Source organism: Ipomoea nil, unplaced genomic scaffold (genome assembly GCF_001879475.1).
Source record: "Ipomoea nil cultivar Tokyo-kokei standard unplaced genomic scaffold, Asagao_1.1 scaffold2921, whole genome shotgun sequence".
Taxonomy (NCBI): domain Eukaryota; kingdom Viridiplantae; phylum Streptophyta; class Magnoliopsida; order Solanales; family Convolvulaceae; genus Ipomoea; species Ipomoea nil.
In genome coordinates this window covers 6056-32355 of record NW_017619349.1, presented here as the reverse complement: position 1 = coordinate 32355, position 26300 = coordinate 6056, and the positions used below count along the sequence as shown (strand labels likewise).

Genomic DNA, 26300 nt, shown 5'->3' with positions numbered 1-26300 from the left:
AAACAGCAGTGTGGTGTCACTGGGCGTGATTAGTGCGGGCTTTGTGATCAAAGCACTAGATCACGGTAATTCATTGTATCTTGGAACCAAGAAGTGGTAGATATAGTGAATTGCTCTTGGAGATAAGAGCAAGTGGAGTAGGAGGATTACACCACCTCGCTAACCACTATAATTGTCTTGTGTTCTTTACTGCTTGCTTTACTTACCGCTCTTTACATATTCGCTCTACACGAGATATACTGCTCACACAATCTCACACACACTTTATGTTTATTTATTTCCGCGGTGCATCATACTCTAACAATCTAGTTAAGAGTTTTGGTTTATCTCTGGCTTAGCAATTGTTGTGCTGTGCTAAAAAGTTTGAAAGTCTATTCACCCCCTCCTCTAGACTTTCACCTTACCTCTTTTGGGACCAACAATTGGTATCAGAGCAGGCTATCTATTTAGGCCAAATTGCTATCTAAGCACGTGCCTAACTGGGTCAATCGTTTCTGACTGCTAGACAGATCCATTCTACAAAGTGTGTGAATTGGATTAATCTTTCATATCTCTCGTGATGATGATGAAGAAAGATTTAGCTCAAAATCTATTATTCTCACTTGATAAATTTGATGATTGGAAAGTTCGTATGCAGGTACACTTATCGGCCTTACACGATGAAATGTGGGAAGTTATTTCCACTGGCCCTATAGAAATATTAAAAATCAATACGACGTTTGTTATATCCCCGGATGCTCCACAGTACGTACAAAAGCCAAAATCGGAATGGACATCGGACGATAGAACGTGGAATAATCTTGACAATATTGCCAAGGATATTCTATTCAAAGCCGTTGATGATACAATATTTCCGAAGATCCGAAAGTGTGCCACTGCCAAAGAAATATGGGAAACTCTTATCAAGATTGGCGAAGGAGATGAACAAGAAAAAGACAATAAGCTCACAATCGCCATGAAGAAGTTTGAAGATTTCAAAATGCTCTCAAATGAAAGTGTTGCAGACATGGAAGCTCGAATGATCAAAGTTCTTGGAGAGATTAGTGATCTTGGCAAAAATATTAGCTAAAAAGAAATTAATCTCAAAATTCTACGAGGCTTACCATCTGCATGGGATATGGAGGTTACGGCTATGCGCAATCACCGAGATCTAAGAATGTTGTCAACAGACAAATTATTTAGTGATCTAAAAGCATATGAGTTCGAAATGAAGGCCAAAGATGATGATGTACATGAAGCTCGAAACTCTGCTCTAATGGCCGAACAACCGTCAACCTCCAGGTCAGTAGAAAATAATGTTGATTTTATGACTGACGAACAATTTGCTCTTTTTGTGAAAAGATTTAAAAGGTTTATGCGAAAAGGAGACAACAAAAATTCTGCTCGTGGAAAATTCATCTCTCGCATAACACAAGAAGAAAAAGTCGAAGAAAATAAGGATTTATGCTACAATTGCCGCAAACCCGGACATTTTAAAATAAATTGTCCGCATCCGATCGTTAGCAAGTATCAAGGCAAAAATGTTGAATCTACGCCGAACAAATCCGAAAGCAAAAGGTTCAAGTGCGACAAAAGAAAAGCTCTTGTTAGCAACGAACCAAACGAAAATGATGATTCGGAGGATTCATCATCAAGCGATGAAAGTTCATGTTCGGATGATGATACGGCGCTAATATGCAAGTCAATTGAGTTGAGTACAAGTGAAGATTGTCTTATGGCTCTTGAAGCAGAGGAAGAAGAGGTAACTTCTAATTCTTTCAATTCTGTTAATTCTTCTTTTTCTCGTGAATCTATTGACAATCTAATGCGAGAATGTCAAGAGATTATGCTCACTCATCCTCAACTCAAGGAGCGCAATAATATTCTAATTCTTGAAAAAGAAGAAATGAATAAAAAATTGCAAGATGCTTTACTTGAAGTGAGTAAATTGAAGAATGAAAATATTCATCTTCAAGAAGAGTGTAAAGCTAGAGAGGTTAGAGAACATAATCTTAGAGCTACTATTGCTACGTTCACTAATTCGTCTAAAATTATAGATAAAATGGTGAGCATGCAAAAGCCATCAGGAGATAGAACCGGAATTGGTTATGACTCCACATGTTCTCAAACCCCTCAAAATCTGACTAATTCTACTACTACTTTAAATAATAAAGTTCAAGTGGTAAAATTTGTTAAAAGTCAGAATAGCACGATGAGACAAGGACTTGGCTATCAAACAAATGCAAAGATGAATGTTGAAAGGCCGAAAAAATTTAATTATACGGCAAAACAAAATTTCTTCAAGCAAAGATATGCCAAAGAGTCAAGTGCATAAAGATTTCATAGAAAAGAGGGAAGCTTTTCTAGAAATAAAGTTGGGAGATTTCATCCCACTCAAAAAGATTGGTTGTGCAATATGTAATGTTTTTTATAGACCAAAGCAACCATTCTCTTCCCAGGTGCCAAAATATAAAAGTAATTTTTAAAACCCGGCGCCAAAAATATTTTCTAACGTGAGTTATGATTATCGTGTCTCAAATGGTTACAAATCGCCTCATCTTAATTCAATAAGATCAAGGTGGGTTTGGTTACCAAAAATCACTAACAGTAAAGGACCCAAGCAAATATGGGTACCTAAAGTTAATTAATCTTTTTTGCAGGATGTTTGGTACATCGATAGTGGTTGCTCACGCCACATGACTAGAAATAAATCATATCTAGAGAATTTCAAAGAAATCGATGGACCAAAATTGATATTCGGAGGAAATCAAAATTATGGAATTACAAAAGGAGTTGGCACGATCAAGAAAAATGGTCTGAAGATTGAAGATGTTTCTTTCGTTGAAGGATTAAAATTTAATTTGTTGAGCACTAGTCAATTTTGTGATAAAGGCTATCTTGTAGAATTTTCTAAAGATAATTGCCTAATAAAAAATGAGCTCACAAATGAGATTATTTTATCTGGAAAATGGCGAAAGAATATGTATATTGTTGATTGGAGCACAAGCAAAGATTCAGTGTGCTTAATGGCCAGAAATTCAAATGAAGCTAATTGGGAATGACACAGAAAGCTCAACCACTTAAACTTCAAGACTATCAATCAGCTTGCAAAGAAAAATCTAGTAGAAGGCTTGCCAGATATTATCTTCAAGAAGGACCAAGTGTGTGATGCATGCCAACGCGGAAAACAAATCAAATCATCATTCAAATCAAAGACACACGAGTCAACGTCAAGACCGCTAAGCTTACTACATATGGACTTATTTGGACCGGTTGATCCAATAAGTGTAAGTGGTAAGAAATATACTCTCGTTGTTGTTGATGATTTTTCCAGGTACACTTGGACCGTGTTTATCAAGAAGAAAAATGAAGTTGAGCAAGTTCTACTGAAGCTGTTGAAGCAACTACAAAATGAGAAAGAATTGCAAATATAAAAAATACGAACGGATCGCGGAACCGAGTTCGTGAATGGAGTTATACAAGCTTTTTGCAATTCACATGGAAATTCTCATCAATTATCTGCCGCAAGAACACCGCAACAAAACGGTGTTGCCGAAAGAAGAAACCAGACGCTCAAAGAAGCCGCACGAGTGATGATTAGTGCTGCCGGTCTCCCGAAACGATATTGGGCGGAAGCTATCAACACTGCTTGTTACACGCAAAATCGAAGCATGATCCATAAGCAGTACAAGAAGACGCCATATGAGCTATATAAAGGGAGAAAACCAAATATTGGATATTTTCATATTTTTGGTTGCAAATGTTTTATTCATATTAATGATAAATTGCATCTAAAATTTTTTGATGAGCGTGCAGATGAAGGAATTTTTCTAGGATATTCGACTACCAGCAAGGCGTTCAAAGTTTTGAATAAAAGATCAATGGTGGTTGAAGAATCCATACACGTGGTATTTGATGAAAAATCACAGATCAAAAATGATGCACTGGATGATGAAATTGAACAAAATGGTAACAAGTGTCATATTGATTTTTGTGATACTAATGATACGTGTGAAGATGATGTTTTGCAGGGAATGGATGAGTTGGAAATTAATTCTCTAGAAAATCCCATCCCTCATCTAGAAGAAGTTGGAAATTCTTTTAATAATAATTTTGGGAGTGATGCCGCACGTGAGAATGAGGATGCAGTACAAGTTGGTGATCCAATTAGTGATCAAGTTACTGGTGAAGTTGGTGGTCAATTACAAAATGAATTAAATGTGGAAATTCGAACCAACTCTCCCAGTACACAACAAATGGATCCACCCAGTACCATGCACCCATTTGAACCAGATTTAAGATGGCTCAAAAATCACCCTCCAGAATTAATTATTGGGAATATTCATGAAGGCGTGAAAACAAGATCATCTACCATGGAAGCATTGTTCACGTGTTATCTATCTCAGATTGAACCAAAAGAAATTGACGAAGCTCTCAATGATCCGGATTGGATAAATGCTATGCAAGAGGAGCTCGATCAATTCAAAAGAAATGATGTTTGGGAACTTGTTCCAAGACCGGCGAACCACAATGTTGTAGGAACCAAATGGGTCTTCCAGAACAAAGCAAGCGAAGAAGGCGTGATTGTTAGGAATAAAGCAAGGCTCGTTGCAAAAGGATACTCTCGAGAAGAAGGAATTGATTTTGATGAAACTTTTGCACCGGTGGCTCGACTTGAAGCAATCAGAATTTTCCTAGCCTACGCCGCACACAAAGATTTCACCGTTTATCAAATGGACATGAAAAGCGCATTCTTGAATGGTCTACTCGAAGAAGAAGTTTATGTCGAACAACCCCCAGGTTTTGAGGTAAAAGTCGAAGGTGATAAAGTCTACAAACTTAAAAAGGCATTGTATGGGTTGAAACAAGCACCCAGTGCTTGGTATGATACTTTGTCAATGTTCTTAATAAGCTGTGGACTCACCAAAGGCCTTGTTGACAAAACTCTATTTAGAATTCAAGATGGTGATCATATTTTATTAGTGCAAATATATGTTGATGATATTATTTTTGGAAGCACTAACAATTCTCTGTGTGAGAAATTTTCGAAGCTTATGCAGAATAAATTCGAAATGAGCATGATGGGTGAATTGAATTACTTCTTGGGCTTACAAGTCAAACAACTGAAAGAAGGAGTATTCATCAATCAAGCAAAGTACACCCGCGACTTGATAAAGAAGTTTGGCCTTGATGGAAAATCATCGACCAAAATTCCAATGAGCACATCAATAAGGCTAGACAAAGATGAAGAGGGAAAGGATGTCGATCAAACTAAATATAGAGGAATGATTGGTTCACTTCTATATCTTACTGCAAGCAGGCCGGACATTTCTTATGCTGTGGGCGTGTGTGCAAGATTCCAAGCAAATCCAAAAGAAAGCCACCTCACCGCAACAAAGAAGATCATACGATATTTGAAAGGCACAATCAATGTTGGATTATGATATCCAAAAGGTACAGATTTTACTCTAACAGGTTTTTCAGATGTGGATTTTGCAGGTTGCAAAATAGACAGAAAAAGCACTTCCGGGACATGCCAGTTCTTGGGGGGAAGGCTTGTTTCTTGGTTCAACAAAAAGCAAAATTCCATCGCAACTAGTACCGCCGAGGCCGAATATATTGCTGCAGGAAGTTGTTGTGCGCGAATTTTGTGGATGAAGCAACAATTGAAGGATTATGGAGTTAATTGTGATGACGTTAGTATTTATTGTGATAATACTAGTGCAATCGCTATCACTCACAATCCGGTGCTTCATTCAAGAACCAAACATATCGACATTCGACATCACTTCATAAGGGATCACATTGAAAAGAAAAATCTGAAGATCGAATATATCCCTACGGAAAACCAAGTTGCTGATATTCTCACGAAGCCTTTATGCGAAATGAGATTTTCTACCTTAAGGCACGAGTTGGGAATGATTGAAATGAGCTAAGTATCACTGGACTTAATCTCTTTATTTAAATTGATACTTGTGCTCAAAATAAATTGTTCTATATGAATAAATTGTTTTATGTGTTTATATGCATGTTTTTATTCGAAATTTTTATATGATAAAATTGCAATATGTGTTAGGATCTTATTTGTGCATTTGCATGTGTTATTTAACGTGAGATCATATGTCATGCAAATTAATTTGATGAAATGTGCAAATCGTGATTTATTTGATAATTTGTTTAAAATTACATGTTTTAATGTGTTTATCAGTTTTTGAGTATGTGTTCATGTTTCTGTAAATTAACTAACTTGTTTGCATGAACAATTTGCTCTAAAAATGATTTACCGTGTTTGTTTAATAATATATATGTGTTATGTGCAAAATGTGATTTAAAGTGTAAATTGTATATGTGTTTCGTGTATGTGCAGTATATGTGATATAATTTGCAATAAAATATTTTAAAAATCTAGAAGTTTATATTTTTGCTAGTTTCTAAAATATTTTGGAATCTGATTTGTGTGCTTTTTATATAAAATTGTTTCTAATTATAATTTAGGAATATGTGTGTTAATTTTGTTAGTTTCCAAAATGTGTTTAATTTTTGATTGGAAATTACCGTGTATGAGTTTAATATAATTGGTATGTGTGATTAATTATTTGAGGAGTAATTTTTGCTACTAACGAGATGTTTGAGTGTTATTATGTTTGTGGTACACGAATTTGAGAAGGAAACCAGGAGATAAAGGAGGAAAATTTAGAGTTTAATTGGGCATCAAACCTCCACCCATAAACTCCTACCCTTTCTAAACCTCCCCCCATAATCCTCTCCTAGATCAAATCTTTCCAAACTGATATTCCCCCTCTCTCAATCGACACCCCCATCTCGCCTGTCAGAAATCTACTCTCTTAATCGATCCCCACAAACAATTCTCAAGGAGATCAGAACCCAAATCCTTCCTAAGTGTCTCTTCAAATCTCCACCCTCTACACCTTACGTGCATTGGGTATTTCTAAAGAGGTGTGAGCATTAAATGCTATTGTCTGCTCATGATGACATTTTCTCTTTCCTCGTAACACTATCTATCAGATGACTCATCTACCCTAAACTCACCCAATCGACACACCTCAACCAAAGGGTACAATTGAGAAGTCCCATCTCTCTCTCTTAAATTCGAAAAACCCCTTCGAGTCATCCTCCTCATATAAACCCCTCACTTTTATCTCAAAAACTCTTTCAAGACCTTCAGAAAATCAGAAAACTCTCTCAAACTATCTCTCCTCGATCAATCGATCTGATCATCATGGCCCAATCTGGAAGAAAGCAAACTGATCCTATTTTCGCCCTCTCTCAACAAGTGACGAATGGGATGGTACTCAATCCTGAGTTTTTCAAACTAGGTTATACCGACAAGGACACGGTCGAGAAAATTCTTCAAGCTTTAAAAGACTGTGGACTTTTGATTTCTTCACCTACAACCACTTTGGAACCTTTGAAGAAGATGTAGCCGAATTTTATCAACATGCAGTCGTTGAAAAGGACTCGATTAAATCTAAAGTTGGAGGATCAAAAGTTTCGATCACAGAAGGTTACATACACAAGTGCTTCAACTTTCCTGAATCTCAGATAATGCCAGAATCTCACAGCTAAAGGACTCGATTAAATCTAAAGTTGGAGGATCAGAAGTTTCGATCACAGAAGATTACATACACAAGTGCTTCAACTTTCCTGAATCTCAGATAATTCAAATTTTTGGAACGAGATTCGTGGTCCTACGGCTCCAATTTTCTCTGATGTATCCGCTCATAAGAATGTATTGAAATTTGAATATGAGATGTTGGTGGACATGATTTACAAGATTCTTGAACACAAACTGGGAAGTACTGAAGATTTATCTACAGGAAGATGGTTATTTTTGTTCATGCTGCCAAACCAATGAAGAAACCCACTGTAGTGGATCGATTCTATCAAAATGTTGGATATGGTCTCATCATTGGAGAACTGCTAAGGAAGAAGACAATTCCAATGAGAAAACACAAAAATATTGGAATTTACAGAGCTCTCTTCAGAAAATTCAGTCCGAATTTTGGAAAAAGGTCAAGCCAGAGAAGAGGACAAGAAGGTGGGAGTTCTACAAGTTCAAAAACACCTCAGAGTTCCAGACCGAGAAACAGCAAAGCAATCTCAACCTCAAGTAATCAAATGGGATCATGCAATCGATCAAGAAGAGATCAAGAAGCCATCAGTACGGCTATGGCAGTTGTTCCGATCAAATATGCCGAACCAAACGTGTTGGCCAAAGGAGTTGACGATACTACAAGAATGGAATTTGCAGGAGTTGATGTGCAAATTTCGAATGATCTACAAAGAAGACTCTCGAGTCAATCTGCAGCCGAAGGAAGTGCAGGACCCATAGTTTTTGACTCAGCTCTCATTCAAGATGATCCGGAGCTATTGAAAGAATTGATAATGGTGCAAACTTGGAGAGAATGGAAACTTGAAAGATATCATTCTTTCATGTCAAAAATCACCCCAGATTTGATACGGAGTGAAGATTTTTCCTTGGATTGGTGCGGAACGAACGTGATGCTAGATGCACTCAACATGGATTTAAACCATGTTTATCACATGAAGCTACACGAGAAGACAACCAGACAAAAAGGAAAAGCACCAATAAAGGGAGGCAGTACGGCTCAAGACTGTTTAGCCGAACAAGAACGACAAAATAAATTTCACTTCAGTTAGCTCTGCAAAGGTCAGTTTATGACACACATCATTATCCAGGTAACACATCTCTTGTGGATAATGAAATTTTTGATGAAAGAACTGAAGAGACGGCACTCATTGATGTACCAATTATAAGTACTGAAAATCATATGGACATACCTGTGAAAGTCCATGATGCTTCTTTATTAATATCTGATCTGACCCCCACAACAACTAATGTGAATCTGGAGTGCAATGACCAACTTGTGGGATCCAATGAAGCCGAAGTGTCAGTACGAGAAGTGTCAGAAGAAAGAAGAAGAGATATACCAGTGGAAGTTGCCGTAGAAGTTGCTACTGAGAGTAGACTGCAAATCACAAAGGATTTATCTAGTGTATTGTCGGTACACCATACCGAGTCTACCATGCCTACCATGGACCCTGTTCTAGAAAATGAAGAATTATTTGCAGACAATTATACGAGAACAGAAGTCCTAGAAGAACAGGTTGGTGATCTAAACCAAAAAGCCGAATCACCTGAAGAAGAAAGGATGCAACTTATTGATACAGTTGTTCTCACAGATCCGAATAGAAGTCCATTCGGATCCCCTCAAAACTTTGTGCAGATGAATGATCAAGATAATGGCATATTTTCATCCTTATTTGCCAAAGTGGCCGAATCCAGTGATGTTGTTTGTCAAACAATTGGAGAAAAATTGGTTGAACAAAACCAAAAGCTAGATCAACAACACACGGATACACGAGTCAATCTGAAGGAATTAATGGAGCATCAAAATATTTTGAAGACCCAGATTGACAAAGCAGAAAGAATCTTGAAAGGAGAATTGACAAAAGGCTTACTTAAAGTGATTCAGCTCATGAAGAAGGAACGTGAAGCAGCTGAAAAGATTAACAACGAACGTCACTTGAGACAAATCAAAGCGATTCAAGATCAAGAAAGCCGAATCAACAATCTTGAAGCCGAACTCGCAGTTACAACAAACAAGTTGGACAACGTACAAACCGTTTCCATTGAAACGCACAACAGTGTTGAAACTGTGAAGGCAAACCAAGATCGAGATTTTAAGACCCTTGCATTTTTGGTTGATAACGCCAAAAGGGGGGAAGAAATTCTTAGTCACATGGCCTTGCAACAACAAGAATTTATTCTTGGAAGTCAACAACAGCCAGTAGTGTCTACTCAAGGTAGAGGCCGAAGCCGCGGACAATCCTCACAAGGACCATCTCAGATTGGTTTTGCTCAGTTCGCGAATCCTAGTCTTGGTACGAGTACATCAAAGGTTGCTGAACAGCGTGGCTGGTTTGAATGCTCTAAGGGTACCGCCACTCAGACAACAATATGGACTAAGGAAAATCTACCAAGCATGATCAAGAAATGGCCTGTAGCCGATCAAGCCCAATGGATCTCGGAAAAGAATAAAGAAGAAGAAGGCAAAAGGAATAGAACTGAGATGTGGTATGAACTAAGAGATTTCACCGGAAATATGGGCATGAATCTTGGAGAAGAAAGAAGCTTCGAAGAATGTGTCTTATGGTGGGAAAACGAAGTTCTTCCGGGCAACAATATCAAAGAAGCTTATGGACACTATATGGCCGGACAGCTTACAAAGAAATTTCAGAATGCAAAGTTCAAAGATGATTTCTTCAAGCTCAGAGAACATGTCAAGGAAATTTTGAAGAAAGACTCTGGTGTGAAGAAACCCAGAAGGTAATCTGAAAATTCTCTTAAGCTCATATTTTCTCTATTTTCGAACCTCTGTTGCGTTTTTCTCTATAAATTCGAAATATATCAATAAATATTTCCCATGGTCTATTTTGAGTCTTTAATTTTATTTGTTTAATGTAATTAGACTTTCGTGAATTAAAAGACAAGAAATATGTCAAACGCACGACAAAATTAAAACTGATTATGATCAAAATAAAAATAATTCAAGATGCGTTTAGGAGCTTGTCTAAAAATTTAATTCACAAGTTTCTTTTGATTGTGTCTAGAAAACCATCTGTTAAACTCATCTTGGCTTTGTCAAATAAAATTGAGCAAAAAGATTATTTTTCAAAGACTTAAAGCTAATGACTGAGTATAGGTTTTGGCATTATCAAAAGGGGGAAATTGTCAGGAATAAAGTGTAATGGTTTTGATATGCCAAATTTGTATTTGTAGATCCCCCAATTTTATTTTATAGGTCTAGTAGAGTCTTAGACCATGATCGGGAAATTATTTAATTATGAAAAGAGAAAAACAGAGGAAGATGAATGAAAATAGAAGAAGAAGATATAAAGCCTAAAATCAAGAATTTGTCTGGAGAAAATGACAAATTGAAGAAGAAGATGAATGATATGAAATCACGTCAATGCTACTCAAAGAAGATATCCCAGAAGAATTTTCGTGAAGAAAATTAATGTTGGAAGAATGCATGAAATTGACTTGGAGATCAAGCATCTATGGAAAGAAAGGAGTACATCAAATATGATTGGAGATTTAATCAAAAGCTGTACGGACAAAGTGGATGATGCTTGATATATTATGTGAAATGGCTTAAGCTCGAAACTCACCATTAACAATTTTACAAGGTAAAATTTGAGAAGCCAAATTAAATTAATCTGATGGAGTTGGGCGCTAGTTTAAGCTTCCCAATAGATGCAATTGCACTTGGGAGCGTGGAAATTGGGAAGCAATTTCACTTGGTGGCAATTGAGAGGCAATTGCACTTGGAGCCAATTCAAAAGAATTGGAGCCGATTCATAGAAATTGAAGATGCATTGCACTTGGGAGCGTGAAATTGGAAGCAATTTCACTTGGGGCAATTGGAAGCAATTCACTGGGAGAAGCAATTTCACTTGGGTGGCAATTGAGATGCAATTGCACTTGGGAGCCAATTCAAAAGAATTGGGAGCCGATTTCATAGAAATTGAAATTGGGAGAATTGGGAGCCGATTTCATAGAAATTGAAATTGGGAGCTAGTTCGAAGCAATAAATTGAAATTGGGAGCCAGTTTCAGAGAAATTGAACTCAATTGGGAGCAAGTTTCACATGAGAATCAATTCAAGATGGAATTGAAATTGGGAGCACAATTGAAGTTGTAGTATGGGATGCAATTTCAAGTTGGAATTGAAATTGGGAGCCAAATTGAAGTTGTAGTCATGGGAGCAATTTCAAAGTTGGGGACCGATTCAAAGCAAGACATGGAGATCAAATTGAAATTGTTTCAAGTTGGGGACCGATTCAAAGAAGACATGGAGATCAAATTGAATTGAGATGAAATTCAATACCAGCAGAAGTCTGGGAAGCCAATTTCGAAGTCAAAGTCAACAATTCAAATTGGGAAGCAATTGAAAGCACCAGGAGCAGTTCGGGAGTCAATTGCAAGTCAAAGTCAATTGGGAGCCAATTACACATGGAGAAATTCAAATTGGGTGCCAATTACAAGCCAATTGAAATGGGTGTCAATTACAAAGGAGAAATTCAATTGGGTGGAAGTTCAAAGCCAGTTTGAAGTCTGAGAACACCCAGACGTGAGAATGAAGAAGATGAAGATGAACTTACAGTGAAAATATTCTCACAAGAAAAATACTAGTTTAACTAGTATGGATTAAATTGATGAATATTTTTAAATCCCAAAGATACAAGGACCACTTCAGAGCTAATCAGAGAAGCCGTTCTAACACCCAGATATTTCCACTCAACGTAAAACCAGAGGAAATATCAGATGAAGTTCAAGAACCCATTTACATGGAGATGAAGCTCTAACAACGGCTAGCTTATCCTTTCTGACATCTTTGCAGAAGATAAGATAAGATCTCTGACAAAAAGATACAAGATTTCAAAAATGAGAGCGTCTCTTTCCAACAGACAGATTCTCATTACCAGCTATAAAATGATGAAGATATGAAGACTTGAAGTGCAGAAGAGCATAACACCGAACTTGAAAAGAGATAGAGCAGTTGAGAAAATTCGAACCCATCAAAGGGAACGAATAGAGCAATTAAGCTTGAAAAGAGCATAGAGCAAAAATCTCATTTGGTACAGAGCATACCAAAAAATCTTCAAGTGAGAAGTGAGAAAAGAAAAAGAACTTCAGAGAGCCTCAAAAGAGAAATATTCTAGAGAGTTCTTAAACAGAGCAAAGCAGAGCAAAAATATCAAGTGCTTTACTTGATATATTCACAGAGAGAAAACACTCAGAGCTATCAACAGAAATCATTCCAGAGTGTTTATCTTCATCAAAGAGACCTAGCGCAATCATTGAAGATCATCTACAGAGTCTCAGAAGTTGGAAGCAAGACAACACTTGTTTTGGAGCAAAACAAGAGAAGGGAGGAAAGTAGCACGGAGCTGTGAAATCCTGAATTGTCACACGGAGCTGTGAGATCCGAAGCAGCAGTGTCGGAGGCACTGGGCGTGATTGGTTTGGCTTGGTGATCAAAGCACCAGATCACGGGATATCGTTTCTACCGGAGTGTGGAAGACGGGGGGAAAGTAACGCGGAGTCGTGAAATCCTGGATAGTAGCGCGGCGACGTGAAACCCGAAGCAGCAGTGTGGTGTCACTGGGGCGTGATTAGTGCGGGCTTTGTGATCAAAGCACTAGATCACGGAAATTCATTGTATCTTGGAACCAAGAAGTGGTAGATATAGTGAATTTCTCTTGGAGATAAGAGCAAGTGGAGTAGGAGGATTACACCACCTCGCGAACCACTATAATTGTCTTGTGTTCTTTACTGCTTTCTTTACTTACCGCTCTTTACATATTCGCTCTACACGAGATATACTGCTCACACAATCTCACACACACTTTATGTTTATTTATTTCCGCTGTGCACCATACTCTAACAATCTAGTTAAGAGTTTTGGTTTATCTCTGGCTTAGCAATTGTTGTGCTGTGCGAAAAAGTTTGAAAGTCTATTCACCCCCGCCCCCTCTAGACTTTCACCTTACCTCTTTTGGGACCAACACAGTGCTACAACACTATTACCTAGGATTTTCCACATAGCTAAAAATCTCAAGCCCATGTGCCTTCACTTGCCATTATAAACACTTGTTTATATGATATGGCCAGTGTAGTAGCATTGTCATAATGTACTAAACTGGTGACATCGGTTTTGGCCAAACCGAAATCTAAATAATTAAATTCCTTAGCTAATCATCTTCTTTCATGTCAAAGCCAACATAAGAAATTCAGATGCCGTAGTTGAAAAAACAACTTTGCTTTTAGAAACCCATAAAACAACACCTCCTCCAAGCAGAAATATCCATCTACTAAATGAGGAACAAGTTTCATGATTACATATTCAACTGGCATTAGAATATCTTTTCAGGATGGAAATTTCTATTAAATATACTAAACCATAATTAGTGGTTTTACTCAAGTATATCAAAATTCCTTTTAATCTCATCCACTTAGCCAACTGAACATGATGATAGATAGAATTTGAATATCTTATTAATGAACTGGTGAAATAAAATATTTAATTGATTATACCGGAACCCACTTAATAGGTTCCTAGTCAAAAAATATTTATATCCTGCAAATTCTACAACCAAGAATTTCAATCATCATTTGAACTTATTAGCAGTGTGGACTTCTTAAAATAAAAATTCAACCTCCTCCATTTGAGACATCATCAACTTTGGAGAATAAACCTCCTCTATTCAGATAACATCAACTTTGGAGAATACACGATTTTAATTTTAAAGCTTTTAACTTTTCATGTTTCTTCTAAACTGAAGAATCATATCAACTTAAATCATAATCCATGATTTAAATTTAAACTTTCTTTTCACTGCTAATTGTCAGCCATACTAGATAAACTAGTAAACTTTTTGGCTTTCAGAATTTTAACGCATTCTCAAAATGAGAAACTTTGTGTTAAAGGCATTCATAAATTTTATGAATTTCATTATGCATGCCTCATGCATAAAACTTTCTGTATCATATCCCTTCATCAGAAATATACCAATATATTTTCAAGGCTTTCTGCCTGTAACAGAAAGTTCACAGAATATTTTCAAAGCTTTCTCCCTTAACCAGAAATATATATAACATAATATTTCAGGCTTTCACAAGGATAAAACATCTGTGTGCTAAAATAATCAATAATGTCATGCAGGACATTAAAACAATTCCACAACTTTTGTAACCATGCAGAACGCAATAGATAAATTAATATCACCAAATTAATATGAATTTGGCATATTTATAGCACCTCAAGATCCAACATATTATATATGTATCTTGTATACTATGCAAACTGAGACAGAGTCTCAATATAGAATTAATTTATACACATGCATAAATATCCTTGTATCTATCAGACTATGCAAAAGTCAAAAGAATCTAATGCATATCTTCGAGACATGATCCAGAATTTAACCAGTAAGTAAAATAAAACTTACGTACCTGCGAGGCCGATACAAAAATATAAAAGGTATTGTACTGAACTCATCCTGTAACTTGTATCTGCTTTAATGGTCATCAATTATGGCCTTTGACACGCTGAAACCCACACACCCACTCTAGGGAAGTACACATCTTCTCATGCCAATTAATCATGGCTAACAAAGTGATTTATTTATATAAAATCATTTTCACATCTCACTAATCATCTTGGCATAATTTGATATGCCCATGATTTTGAGTGCAAACAGAAATGAAACTTCATAGCATGTATTCAAACCATATGTACAACATGTACATAGCATGCCATGAACACCATGCAAAACCGCATGAAAATCTTCTTGTACAATAAACAATGACAAACCCAAAAGTGATTTCTGTCATCCTCTCATCAACAAATTCAGAATCTCATTCCGAAAAAGTGCTTGTAATCTGTAATACATTTGAGATACAACAATAATACAGAATACAACAGGGAACAAAAACTGGATCATTTGATATCTTCAGGCGTGTAATCACTTTCCTATAAGCTTTAAATCTCCCTCTATAAAAGCAACAAGGTTCAAGATTTAATCTTATGGGATACAAGAAGATGAATGAAATTCTCAAGTTGCTCTGTTTGAGAATTCCCTGTAGAGATGTAAGCCTGTGAAGTATCTTGGTTTCCTGCAAAATAATTGCTTATAAAATATGCATGTAAATTGCATTTCCCTATCAGATGTTTCTCCAATATATTTATAGATGAAAAATATATCTGTTTGGAGAAGTTACATGGAAGTTGCTGATTTAAAACTCAACTTCCATAAAATAAGATATATCCTGATTGATATATCTATCACTGGAGAAATAATAAAATTATTTTGAGTCAGTAACTGTATAAATTTCCAACATTGCATAGGGGGAATTACCTATCATAGCATCACATATTCACATGGTTGAGTGATCATGCATTGCAAGTTCAAATTCAGACGTATTTAGTCTTTATTATTTAACAAATTAAGTTTGGTTATTTTTGAATTTTTCTAAAATTTTAGGGCTGAAATTGATGCATACAGTGCACTTGATCCTGCTGTTCGTGTGGTTATTCTGAAAGCATTATGTGACATTCGTGTTGAGGTAGAGTTTAACATATATCTGGCTTTCAATTTCTTACTGCTCTAAGTTATTTGCTATTTATATAAGGTTTTGTTATTGATTTATAAAGAATTGATGATCTAAGATTCTTGTAGTATAGTGATTATTGGTTGTGTTAGATATTCATTGAAAAATGCAGATTTAGAGGGAAGATAAAAGGATACTGCTGGAATCTAATTACTAAATACTAAATACTAAATAAAATGGAATAGATAAAGCCCTTTGTGAAATAGAAATGGAATTGTGTTGATATTTGAAAATTTAGGATTTATTTTGTATATATATATATATATATATATATATATATATATATATATATATATATATATATATATGTTGAATTTTAAGAATTAGTGTAGTTGTTGTAGTAGTTATTATTATAGAAATTTGTTAAAATAGTGTAAACAAATGTTTAACTAGGGTTATTATTATTTTAGATTGGCTTGTGATGGATAAAAGTTGGATGAAAGCTAATCGACTTAGTCAGGAATATGAAGATGGAGTTAGAAATTTTTTACAGTTTGCAAAGAATAACCTTTTCCGAATAGTAATAAGAGGTTATTCTGTCCTTGTACGAAATGTTGTAGTCACAAAAGTTTAGGTGAAGAGGACATATATGATGATCTAATCGTTAATGAGATTAATCCATATTATACACAATGGATTTGGCACGGTGAAAGCGATGTGGCTACAACATCTAACATGTATGTTGACAATGAAAGATGATGAGTTTGAAGATCGGTTGGATGAAATGTTTCGCGATGTTGGAGAAGAGTTTACCAATCGGTCAAAATGAGTTGGATGAATTATTGAATGATTCAAGACAACCTTTATGGCCAGGGTGTAGTAAATATACCTGATTATCTGTTGTATTAAAATTATTCAACTTGAAAGCTGGGAATGGGTGGAGTGACAAGAGCTTTACTGCGTTACTTAAAATAGTAAATGATATGCTTTCAAATGGTAATGAACTTCCCAAGAGTACGTATGATGCCAAAAAGATGTTGTGTCCGATGGGTATGGGATACAAAAAGATACACGCTTGCCCTAACGATTGCATATTGTTTAGGAATGATTACAAAGACTTGCATGCATGTCCAATATGTGGGGCATCTCGTTATAAAACAAGAGAGAGTGGTAAAGTACGTTTGAAAAGTCCACCAGCTAAAGTTTTGTGGTATCTCCAAATTCTTCCAAGATTTAAGTGCATGTTTGCAAATCCAAGCGATGCGAAGAACTTAACATGGCATGCAGATTATTGACTTTTCAATCGGGTGTGCAATCCGTACATCAACAATTCACTATAGCTGATCCAGATTCTTTGACTGATGGATGCAAAAAGGCTTTTTCAATTGCTCGCCGTTTTGAACACCATCTTGTGGTCCATGGCTCGTGGTATTATGGGCAACATTGACTATGACTTGCACCTTGCAAGTGATGAGATAATGCGTTTCTTAAAAATGGAGACCATCGATGTTTCTCCAGTTCAGTTCTTTATGAGGTAATAAGTTCTTTAGTATTATTTTTCATAATAGTTTTATATTTATATAGATGGTAATATATATGTAATTGGTTGTGTTTGTGAATAGGGGTATTTACATTAGTTTTGAGTTGGCATCAAAAAACACGTATGGCTTCCTAGATTCATATTGGATTCAACCACAAATGAATAATATGGAGGACAGAAAATCGTATATAAATGCCACCATGCAGTCTGGGAAGAAATTTGTATACTTAGCCCCATATGTTCTCAAGTAAGTATTTGTTGAGATTAACAAGAACAAGAAAAATAATAATGGCAGAAAGGTAAAGAAGACAAGATTTACGTGGTTCGGCAATGTGCCTACATCCACGGGAGTGAAAGTATTCTCTATTATTTGTGATGGTGTACAAGGTGATGAGATACATTGATTATATTTATAGGCATATAATCTCCCTTTCACTCCTATTCCTTATATGAGACAAACTCATATTTCTAATCCTTATATGAGACAAACACAACAAATCTCCACCTTGGCGAATATGCTCTCTAGGAGAAAAAGATAACTCAACAAATCTCCACCTTGGCGTATAAGCCCTTTAGGAGAAAATACTTATCTAACCATCTCCACCTTCGCAAATAAGCCCTTTAGGGGAAAAAACTCATCTCATAGTCTCCCTGGATTAGGACCACCATGTTCATTTAACATTTGGAAACACCCAACAAGTCCAAACAATGTTTGAACTTGTCACTAGTAACTGCTTTTGTCAACATGTCTGCTGCATTCTCACTTGTATGAATTTTCTGCAACAAAATCCCACCAGAAACAACCAACTCTCTGACCTTATGAAACCTTACATCAATATGTTTGTTTTGGCATGGTATACTTGATTTTTAGCTAAGAAAATGGCACTTTGATTGTCACAGTGTAATTGAACTCCATCTTGCTCAATACCCAACTCCTTAATCAAACCTGAAAGCCACAAAGCCTCTTTAGCTGCCTCAGTCACAGCCATGTATTCTGCTTCAGTTGTAGACAAAGCTACAATAGACTGAACTGATGATCTCCAACAAACAGGACCACCCCCAAGAGTAAAAACATACCCTGTTGTAGAACGTCTATTATCCATGTCACCAGCATAATCAGAATCCACATATCCCATGAGTACATGCTCATTCTGTTAACTCCCAAATACAATACCATGCTCCATAGTGCCCCTTAAGTACCGGAGAATCCATTTAACTGCTTCCCAATGCTGCTTCCCAGGTTTAGACATGTACTTACTAACTTGGCTAACAGCATGAGCCAAATCAGGTCGAGTACAAACCATTGCATACATTAAACAGCCAACTGCACTAGCATAAGGAACCTTTGCCATATTTTCAATCTCACTAACTGTTTGGGGGCACTGACTGGATGAGAGTTTAAAATGATTAGCCAAAGGGGTACTAACCGGTTTAGACTTACTCATCCCAAACCTGTCAAGAATTTTCTCTACATAACTCTGTTGAGTTAGCCACAACTTTCTTGCACCTCTCTATCCCTGTGAAATTCCATGCCAAGAATTTTCTGTGCAACTCCTAAGTCTTTCATATCAATTCCAGACCCAACAACACTTTCAATGCAGTAATATCATTCATACTCTTAGGAGCAATCAACATATCATCCACATACAGTAACAGAAAAATAAAAGAACCATCACACAAGGCTTTTAACATAGACACAACATTCATACTCACAACGTGTATAGCCAATTTGAATCATGTAAGCATCGAACCGCTTGTACCACTACCGTGGAGCCTGTTTCAGCCCATACAAAGACCTCTTGAGTCGACAAACCAGATGCTCACCTCCGGGTTTAACAAACCCTTCAGGTTGCTTCATGTAAATTTGCTCATCTAGATCACCATGTAGAAAAGCAGTTTTCACATCTATTTGTTCCAAATGCAAATCCCAAATGGCTACCAAAGCAAGTACTAATCTGATAGAAGTATGCCTAACAACTGGAGAGAAAACCTCATCATAATCTATCCCCTTCTGTTGAAAACCCCTTCGCAACTAACCTAGCGTTAAACCTTTCCCCCTTCTTTTTCTGATACTGGTGGTTTCTTCCTATAGACCCACTTGCACCCTATAGCCTTCTTTTGAGGAAGTTGAGCTAACTCCCAAGTATGATTATGATGTAAAGACTCTCCATCTCCTCAATCATACCTACCATCCATTTATCTTTCTCCTGGCTAGAAATAGCCTCTTGAAAGGTAACTGGATCATTATTAGAAACAAGAAGTGCAAAAGAAACCATATCCTCAAACCCATACCTACTAGGTGGTTTGAATTGGTGCGTCTCAGTCTATCTCTAGCCAAACTGTAATCTTGTAAATTTTCTGAACTCATACCTGCTGCAGATGTAGAATCTGCAACTTCTTGAGTCTCAATCGTAGTGGATTAACTACTTTCTCACTCAAAGGTACACGACCTACATCCACCTCTACTGTGCTAGAACCATCGACTAGTGTATCTTCTTTCTTTGGCTGGAACATGAAATTCTCATCAAACACTGCATCTCTGCTAATCACCACCTTTTTGGTTGCAGGATCCCAAAACTTATATCCTTTTACCTTTCTTGTAACCCAAAAAGATGCACTTCTTCGACTTGGGATCTAACTTTGATCTCTCATCACCTGGAATAAGAACATAGCTAGGACAACCAAAACTCGTAAGTGATCAAAACTTACAGGATTACCTAACCAAACCTCCTCAGGAACCTTGCTACCAAGTGATGTCCGTGTGATCTATTGATCAAGTAACATGCCATGTTCACTGCTTCTGCCTAAAAACACTTAGAGAGCCCAGCATTCAATCTGAGACACCTTGCTCTCTCAGTAATGGTTCTATTCAGCCGCTCAGCAACACCATTCTGTTGTGGTGTCTTACACACTGTATAGTGCCTTTGAATTCCATGTTCTGCACAGAATTTCTGAAATTCTTTCTCAGTATATTCCGTCCTGTTGTCAGACCTCAGGTGCTTGATTTTTCTTCCAGTCTGGTTCTCAACCTCAGCTTTCCACAACTTAAATTTCTCAAACACTTCAGATTTATGTTTCAAGAAATACACCCAGACTTTCCTAGAAAAATCATCAGTAAATGTAACATAATATCGAGAGCCACCCATTGAAGGTTCCCTGGTAGGTCCCCAAACATCTGAATGCACATAATCCAGAATCCCTTTAGTTTTATGCTGCCCAGTAGAAAAACTGACTCTAGTCTGTTTCCCAAGGACACAGAACTCACAGAAATCTAGCTTACAACATTTAACTCCTTTAACAGATTCCTTTTGTGCAAATCAGACAAACCACGTTCACCAAAGGTGACCCAAACGTAAATGCCACAACCTAGTAGTATCATCACTAGACTCAACAGAATGTGCTCCACCTACAACAGTACTACCCAACAACCTATAAATGTTCCCTGTGGTCCTTTTCCCTTTCATCACAGTTAAAGCACCCTTACTAATTTTAATGGTTTCCTTCTCACTCTCAGACTTATGAATAAAACCATTAGCATGCAAACTGCCAAGAGAAATCAGGTTCTTAGTTAATCCCGGTATATGTCTGACATCATGCAAAGTTCTGACAATACCATCATACATCTGGATGTTAACATCACCAATACCTATGATATTATGACATCTATCATCACCCAGAAAAACAGAACCGAAAGTAACCTGACTTATAGGTTGTGAACCACTCCCTGTTAGGTGTAATATGATAAGAGCATCCTGAGTCTAGAATCCATGCATCTGACAACTTACTCGATGAAACTGCTAAAACATCACCTTCACTATAATCTGAGTCATCAGCATGCACCACGTTCACCGCCTCTTGTTGTTTTTTCAACTTTGGACAATCTCTCTTTATGTGCCCAATCTCATAACACTTGTAGCACCGGATTTTCCTGCTATTTCTGGACTTAGACCTAGAGTTTCTCCCCAGAATTACCCTTTTCTTGCTTCCTTCCACGATCCTGACCCTCTTTAGCATACAAACTTTCACCAACAGACGATCCATCTCCTACACTCTGCATGCGCTTTATTATGAGCCTGCAGGGCCGCAGAGATCTCACTGTCTTTAATCGTGCTTTTCCCGTATGTTAGAGTAGTCACCAGATGTTCAAGGAAAAAGGTAATGAACATAGCAAGATCATCGCCTTGTCTTCATCTTCAATCTTGACATCAAGCTTGGCCAGATCTGAGATTATCTGGTTGAAGACATTAATATGATGCACCAAGTCTGAACCCTCCTGCGTCTTAAGCCCATAAAGCCTTTGCTTTAGATACAGTTTGTTCGTTAGAGATTTTTCCATGAACTGAGTTCCAATTTATCCCAAATTTCTTTTGGGGCTTCCAGGGCCATAACGTGATACACAATTCCATCGTCCAGGCATAACCGAATGGTTCCTGCGCGCACTCCTTCAAATCATCCCAATCATTCTCTTCCAGATTAGCTGGCTTTTCCGCCTTCAAAGTTTTCAGAAGACCCTGTTGAGCCAACAAATCCTTTACCCTAGACTGCCATAACCCAAAATTCCCTGTACCATCAAATTTTGATACCTCGAATTTTGTACTTGAACTGGTCATCTCAATAGTGCTCTGATACCAATTTGTTGAGATTAACAAAAACAAGAAAAATAATAATGGCAGAAAGGTAAAGAAGACAAGACTTACGTGGTTCGGCAATGCCTACATCCACGGGAGTGAAAGTATTCTCTTATTATTTGTGATGGTGTACAAGGTGATGAGATATATTGATTATATTTATAGGCATATAATCTCCCTTTCACTCCTATTCCTTATATGAGACAAACTCATATTCCTAATCCTTATATGAGACAAACACAACAGTATTAATTACGTTTTAAATAAAAATACTTATATATAATATATTTTTATTATATATTATGTTCACTTAAAATTAATAAATATTTATTTGTAGTGAGCATTGGTGTTGATGGCGATTTTTCCTGGACTAAATGAAACTTTTTGGTTTGATTCACTTGGTCATGGGCCGCGTGAAGACATTAAACATATAATGGAAACGTATGTAAATTTATATAATTAATTAATAGTTATTATTAAACTAGTGATGCCAAGTATTTATATATATTTTATGTCTAATATTAATAGGTGTATGACTGCAACAAACATGATGAGTGGAAAGAAACAAAATCGTTCACCAAAATGGACTATATGTTCGGTAAGTACTTCATTCACTTTGTAAAACATGCAAACTTATTGTTTTTTATTAAGTTATTTTAATTTTATTGTAATTCAAATGTAGTGTGCTATACAAAAAGGAACCACCGAATGTGGTTATTATGTGATGAAGTTCATGTTGCAATTTCCAACAACCTAAGCAAAGGAATGGATAAGGCAAGTAATTTCATAATATATCTTTTTTCTTCAAATGTTTAAAAATACTTGCTTATTTATTATTTTTATTTCTTTTGAACTTTGTAGGCTTTGGAAAGACAAGGAATTGCCCTACAACAAACAAGAGATTGATGAAGTTAGAGACAAATGGTCTAAGTTCTTATTGATGAATGGGTTAATAAAACGCTTCATAGTTGATACTTTACGTTTAAAATTAGTTTATGTTTCTTGGCTTGATGTTTAGTAGTTTTGTTGAATTGTGTTACTTATATTAGTTTTATGTTAGTAGCTTGAATTAGCTTAATGAATTGTGTTCTTTATATTAGTTTCATGTTTAATAGTTTGAATTAGTTTAATGAATTAGTTGATGTTGAATGTTAAATTGCTAGCTGCGCAGGACCTGAAAATTGATACAGGTTTGAGTAGAAATCATAAAACAAATATAATATTAAAAAAAACATACGACGTTGGCTTTTAGGGTAAAGCCAACGTCGTATAGTTTTTAAAAATGTAATTAATTAACATACGACGTCGGCTTTTACCTAAAAGCCGACATCGTATGTTAATTAATTAAAATTAAATAATAATAATAATAAATAACATACGACGTCGGCTTTTAGGTATGTTATTTATTTAAAAAAATAATAATAAATAATATACGACGTCAGCTTTTACCTAAAAGTCGACGTTGTATGTTAATTATTTTTTTAAAAATAAATAAATACTATACGACGTCGGCGTTACCCTAAAAGCCGACGTCGTATGTTAATTAATTTAATTTAAAAAAACATACGACGTCAGTTTTTATACCTACGTCGTATCATTTACTTACTACGTCTCTAAAGTCGACGTCAAAAGACCGACGTTAAATGGGGTATTTTAACCGACGTTAAAACCGTTTTCTGTAGTAGTGCTTATGGCTACCCCCGGCCTTATTTCAGTTCCAACCATTACCTCCGAGTGCCACCCTGTACTTCTGAGTCCAGCCTTATACCGCCAGGGACCGTCGTCCACACTCCAACAATCTCCAACAAAACCACCTACATATGAGTACACGAGGGTACCATTCATTTCATTCACACAACCACCTACATATGAGCCTATGCTCAGGTCACACCACCTGTAACACCCCGTGTTACGGACTCTAACCTAAACTAATTATTTAATTGCTTACCATTAAAAGCGAATTGAATTCCCTTAATTAACTGAGAAGGGTCCACCATGGACATGGACCCTTATCCCTAAACCAAACACTTAGTCCTATAAGAAATAGAATAAGTAAATCCTTACCATTCAGACCCTAGTTAGGACTCTTAAATATATATAAGGACCTAGGGGGCACCTAGAAATCACACCACAATAGATTCCACCACACAAGGATTCCCAAGAATTCCCCTATCACCAAATGTAGGAGAAATCACGAAGATGAGATCTTAGAAAAGAACCTTAGTAGCCAAGGATTCTAATTAAGGCTAAGAGGTAACCCATGTCTCAACAAAATCTATTTTCCTTGCTATGATCTTCTTCATTGGCTCCTTTGATATGTGATTCTGTCTTTGCGTCTTGATAAGGCTTTTCCTAAGATTGATGATGATTATGAGATAATCTTGATGTTTATGAGCTAATCTTGATGTTTATGTGTTGATCTGATACTTATGTGACAATCTTGATGTTCTTGATTCTAAGATAAATTATATAAATGATCTTGCGTTTTAATTATGACTAGAGCCCTAGGTTCAAACATGAATTTCATATTGTGTTGTTGACACTTAAATTTTGAAAAATATTGATCATTTATCAATATAAATATATTTGAATATATTTGAATATATTTATGGATAATATTGATATTATCTAATTTGTTAATTAGATAATATCAAAAGAGTTTGAGCTTATCAAAACTCTCTATCCTACAGCTATAAATAGGAGCTCTCATTTCTATGTAATCAGACATCCTAGGAAAATCATAGAAAGAACTCTGAAGCTTATTCAGAGATCACAATAAAAATGTGATCCTGAAAGTAAAAGCTCCTCCTCCATATGTTGATCCAAACCTCCATTGAAGATCAAGCCATTTGAACCCGGAGGCCCTTCAAGAAGAACAAGCTATACAAGCCCTTCTTTGAAGATCAAGCCACTTGAAACCCGGAGGCCCTTCAATGGTGGAGTGTTCAAGGCATTCAAATCGAAGAATCAGAGGACCATTTAGAGACTTGTACCCACACCCCATTGATATTTGACATGTAACCCAGAATTTTGAATTTTAAAATATATATTCAATTTTCTTTATTCACATGTGTTATTCTTGGTATGGGGGGGATTTTGCATGTTCAGGTGTTGAGTCTTGACGTGTTTAGAAGTCGTGTTAGGATGTATTTAATGTGATTCTTTGTTTTAATCCATTACTTCATTACGTGGTGTCATTGTTGTGTTTAATGTGTCTGGACATGGTTTCGGGTTCCACGAGGGATCCTGGGACCGAGTTATTACATAGGAGTCAGCGGGGGGTAGGTGGGGGCAGGGTACCCGCCACCTACCCGCTGCCCATAAACACCGCCTGGCAGCGGGCAGCCGGCGAGCAGGCGTCTGCCGCCCGGGCACCGCTGCCTCGTGACTTGCCGCCGACGGGTGCCCTCCCACCCGTCGGCCACCGCTGGAATCCCAGTGCAGATTGTGGTGTTTTTCCCCGTTTGATGTTTCCCGTGTCCCGTAGTGTCCTGTCGTACCCCGTTTGTCGTGTACGAGTCTAATTTGATGTATCGGGTACAGTTCTTAGGATAAAATAGTTTGTATATTGCATGCTAGTTGAATTGGGATCCCGTTGACCTAGGAAGAAGGTGCATGACCCCTTAGGCGTGTCTCGAATAGTTTAATGTGGTTGGCCACGCATAAGTTATATTAGAACAAGTGTTCCCCAATGATTCCCCCCTCCTTATGTGTTAATGTGGGTTGCATGTGCTTGGCTATGTGTTATTTGTGCATGATACCCCAATTGGTTGCGATCAATTGGCTATATAGGCAGTTGGATGGGTTGAGAACCATCGGCTGTTAACCCGGCCAGTTGCGATCGGTCGGCTATACAGGCAGTTGGATGGGTTGAGAACCATCGGCTGTTATATATATATATATATAGGGCTGCGGTCCATAATCTGGTTGCGATCAAACGTTATAAATGAGCTGCAGTTCATCGATTGGTTGCGATCAATCTCCTTGTGCTG

The 26300-nt window shown here is 36.8% G+C and overlaps 1 protein-coding gene across 1 annotated transcript in view; it reads left to right on the top strand.

The window, feature by feature from the left end:
• LOC109160791 (beta-D-glucosyl crocetin beta-1,6-glucosyltransferase-like) overlaps positions 1-16318 on the top strand; it is a 66922-nt gene extending 50604 nt beyond the window's left edge. Inside the window, exons 3-4 of the mRNA XM_019309036.1 lie at positions 16074-16155; positions 16313-16318. Coding sequence (XP_019164581.1) covers positions 16074-16155; positions 16313-16318 — 88 coding nt within the window. The remainder of the gene's footprint in view (positions 1-16073; positions 16156-16312) is intronic.
• The last annotated feature ends 9982 nt before the right edge of the window (positions 16319-26300 follow it).